Source organism: Papaver somniferum, unplaced genomic scaffold (genome assembly GCF_003573695.1).
Source record: "Papaver somniferum cultivar HN1 unplaced genomic scaffold, ASM357369v1 unplaced-scaffold_10, whole genome shotgun sequence".
NCBI classification, from domain to species: Eukaryota; Viridiplantae; Streptophyta; class Magnoliopsida; order Ranunculales; family Papaveraceae; genus Papaver; species Papaver somniferum.
Genome location: NW_020618825.1, coordinates 17381045 through 17384823, shown reverse-complemented (window position 1 = coordinate 17384823; position 3779 = coordinate 17381045). Strand labels below are relative to the sequence as shown.

General features: G+C 40.6%; 1 protein-coding gene across 1 annotated transcript; it reads right to left on the bottom strand.

The window, feature by feature from the left end:
- Positions 1-204: 204 nt before the first annotated feature.
- On the bottom strand, positions 205-1547 carry LOC113326943 (tropinone reductase homolog At5g06060-like). The gene is made up of 3 exons (XM_026574598.1): positions 1167-1547; positions 853-1069; positions 205-766 (listed from the first exon to the last, which is right to left on the bottom strand). The coding sequence occupies exons 1-3, from the start codon at positions 1416-1418 to the stop codon at positions 540-542; spliced, it is 696 nt and encodes a 231-aa protein (XP_026430383.1). The 5' UTR covers positions 1419-1547; the 3' UTR covers positions 205-539.
- Positions 1548-3779: the final 2232 nt, after the last annotated feature.

The window sequence follows — 3779 nt, the reverse complement described above, 5'->3', positions numbered from 1 at the left end:
TCAAAAAAAAATTCAGAATCAATTATGTATTAAGGTTCAATAGATTGTAACAAACAAAAATGGCAGAGTTTTTGAAAAAAGTATCACTTGTTCTATCATGTCAATGGAGCCTTGCTCGATTAGCAGTCCAACAAACATTAAGTTCCTCTCTTTTCCCTCTTAGATAATGGACACATAGATGCAGTCACAAATGGAGGCTTAATAAACTTTCTTCTTTCAACTCATCCAAGACATATTCAAAGAAATATTCTTGACAACTTTTAGGGCAGGGCTGAAACACCATTCGGCTGGAAACACCTCCCAGCCACCCCTAACTAGTGTCCTCACTAGATGCATCAATTGCAAGTAATATTATTTAGTACACACATATATCTTAGATTCTTAAGGCAACAAATACATCTTGACACAACAAGCATAGTATGGGATTCAACTGTTTTTAATCGCATACATTATTCAGGATGTTGCTCTTACTAATCTTGTGTAGGGTAGAATCCATTTACTGTAAAGCCACCATCAACACAAATAACTTGTCCAGTGATTTATGAAGCACCAGGTAGGCATAAGAAGGCCACAAGAGGTGAAACCTCGTTCGGGTCAGCCATGCGCCTCATCGGAGTTCCAGCTTTTAAATAGTCTACAAACCTTTCTTCTTGCACAACCTCTTCTACGAGATTGGTTTTAATATACCATGGTGCAACACTATTTACGCGTATCTTGTCTTTGGCCCATTCACAAGCAAAGTTCTTCGTAATTTGATTAATAGCTCCTGATTCAGATAAAATTCAAATAATTTTTTTTAACAGAATCAAGCTTCTAGCTATGGCTTCTACCTAGTAATCAAAAATTTGATACCTATACACGCTGAATAATTGGAGAGATGGGGTATAGAAACAACGCCAGCAACAGATGAAATAAAGACAACGCTTCCTGTACCAGAGGCTTTTAAGAGAGGGTGTGCTAGTATAGATAGACGGTATCCGGAGTCGAAGGTAGTAGCCATATCTTTTGCGTGATCCTCATCTATGTAGTCCAAACTATCTTTGAACACGGTTGTTCCGACGTTGTTAATCTATGATATAGACTCACTATTTCAGCAGTACATATAAGAAACGAACTCATGGAAAAGCAATCACAAACCGAACAAAAGAATCTATAAACGCACTTACAAGGATGTTGAGTTTGCCCTCAAAAACAGATGAAATAGTTTCGATTAACGTCTCCCTATCAGCTGGAACTGAAGCATCACAGACGGAACCAGTTACTTTGTAACCTTTTTCTTTCCAGTTTTTCAAGCACTGCTGGATATCATTTTCATTTCGAGCAGTCATATGAACAGCTGCACCAAGACCAGCTAACTCCTCCACTATAGCGTGCCCAATCCCTTTGGTGGCACCAGTTACAAGGGCAGTCTTTCCCATAAGAGACTATCTCAGACTAATTAGATCAGTAGAGTCGCCCATGGTTTTACAATTATTTATTTTTTTCACTGGAAATTCTTATAGATTTATATCGACAACTGTGAATCGCAATGAGTTTATATAGGCATTATGTTGGGTAAAGTACTAATAATGTAACTGAGAAGAAGATACTTAGCTCAAAATAATGTTGCTGATGTTGCTGCACAGAAAATGTAGAGGCACGTAAACTACTCTGTCCTAAAGGCAATATCGCCTGCCACTCCTCTGAGATGTTACAGCAGTTGGCGAGTCACCTCCAGGATACAACTACAGTTAGTACCCCTCAATGTAGAATACAATGAGGGTACCCTTAGAGCTTGGCAGAACTTAAAACAGTAGAAGAGATGTTTACAGAAAAACAGAGGGAGAGTAGAAGAGATGTTTCTCTGTGGTGTGTCAAATGAGCTCAAGACTCCTCCCTTATATAGTGTTTAACACGTTACAAACGAGAGGAAAAATGCATGCAACCAAACCATGCGTATGACAGAAATACTGGTAATGTTGGGTTAAAAACAGTGTTGCTTTTGTCAGGCTTAGAGCAGTGTGTTGTCAAGAAGCCAAGCCAAACATGTACGGACAAGAAACCCAAAACAAATACGTACAGACAAGAAAGCCAGGACAAAGACAAGGAAAGCAAGCCAAACACGTACATACAAAGAAGAAGATTCTTCTACATGTGTGTAAAACACGTACCAAAATTTTCAGCAAAAAGATAGGATGTAATGAACCCACACCCGAACCCGAACCCGAACCCGACCCGACCGACCGGACGGACGGCGGCGGCGTGCGTGCTTCTGTGCGAAGCACCGCGCGTACGGGAAAGGCAACCTTGCCCTAGTCTAAGCCTTCCCTCCAAGCACAAATGTCTAATGACCCAAGGGCCATGCCCTTATAGCCAATTCTATGGTATTTATGTCTAAAACTCTTTAAATTTTAGTCAATGTGGGACTATAGTTTTATCTATTCAAAAGAAAAAACAATTAATGGGCAATAGGTCTAGGGATCAAAACATAGTCCATGGAAAAATTGGTAATTTTAAAGCGTTTTTTCTAACAATCCCCCACATGAATGATAAAACATATCGACGAAATACGAGAAAACATAATACATCAATATTAGGCTAAGGTGTCCCAGAGATTGAACCTTAACATAGTGAGAGGTTACCGGAACTGCTTGTTGTTTCGGTGAACACAATGTCTTGAACCGTCAACAGTGAGTGCAATTCAGAAATAACAACCACACTTTGATGTCTCAAAGAAAAAACAAAGCTGCCAAGCTCTTGCCGTTGTGCCCGTTTTGGCCGTGGGCTAAATCCCGGACTTAATGAATGTCTCTAGAGAAAAAGCTCAAATTCTCATAGGAAGCGGCCCCACTTCTAACATCCACATAGGTGAGTCCATTAAGAGTGTCCTGCCACACTCCGCTTTAAGCAAAGCCATGGAATTCATTAAGATCTTGACAGATCATCCTAAAACATGCAGGCAGCACTATCATACGGTTACACCATAGGGAGGGACAAAGATAGTGCTTTTTCTCGACATCACCAAAAATTAGTTATCTCATTGAACCTTGATCTTGGAGCTCCATTCACAAGGTTGAGTGTCCTTCATGGCGATTTATTCTATGAGCTTGAGTCCCATCCCCTTCGATGTGGATCTAACTACCTCTCTAGATAACCCTTTCGTCAAAGGATCTGCAATATTCTCTTTAGACCTTACAAAGTCTATAGAGATGATGCCAGTAGAGAGTAGTTGTTTCACTGTCTTGTGTCTTCTTCGAAGATGTATAGACTTTCCGTTGTATACACTATTCTTTGCGCATCCAATAGCATCTTGACTGTCACAGTGGATTGCGATCGAAGACACAGGCTTGGGCCAGAGTGGAATTCCACCTAAGAAACCTCGTATCCATTCAGCTTCCTCTCCAGCTTTCTCCAAGGCTATAAACTCAGACTCCATGGTTGATCGGGCTATACATGTCTGTTTGGTAGACTTCCATGACACAGACGCACCACCAAGTGTGAAGATGTACCCACTAGTGGATTTGCACTCATCTGAGTCTGATATCCAGTTAGCATCACAATACCCTTCTAGCACAGCAGGATACTTCCCAAAACTTAAGCAATAGTTTGAAGTTCCTCTCAGGTACCGTAGAACTCTGTAGAGAGCATTCCAGTGATCCTGCCCAGGGTTGCAAGTGTACCTGCTTAATCTACTCACAGTATAGGCAATATCAGGTCTTGTACAGTTCATTAAATACATAAGACTGCCAATAACACGAGAATACTCAAGTTGATAAATACCCTCACCCTTGTTCTTTTTC

Coding starts and splice junctions, on each gene's coding strand:
- LOC113326943 (XM_026574598.1), bottom strand. CDS start 1,418: ATGGGAAAGACTGCCCTTGTAACTGGTGCCACCAAAGGGATTGGGCAC. Junction 1,070..1,166: donor AGGGCAAACTCAACATCCTT/GTAAGTGCGTTT, acceptor TCTATATCATAG/ATTAACAACGTCGGAACAAC. Junction 767..852: donor CAATTATTCAGCGTGTATAG/GTATCAAATTTT, acceptor TATCTGAATCAG/GAGCTATTAATCAAATTACG.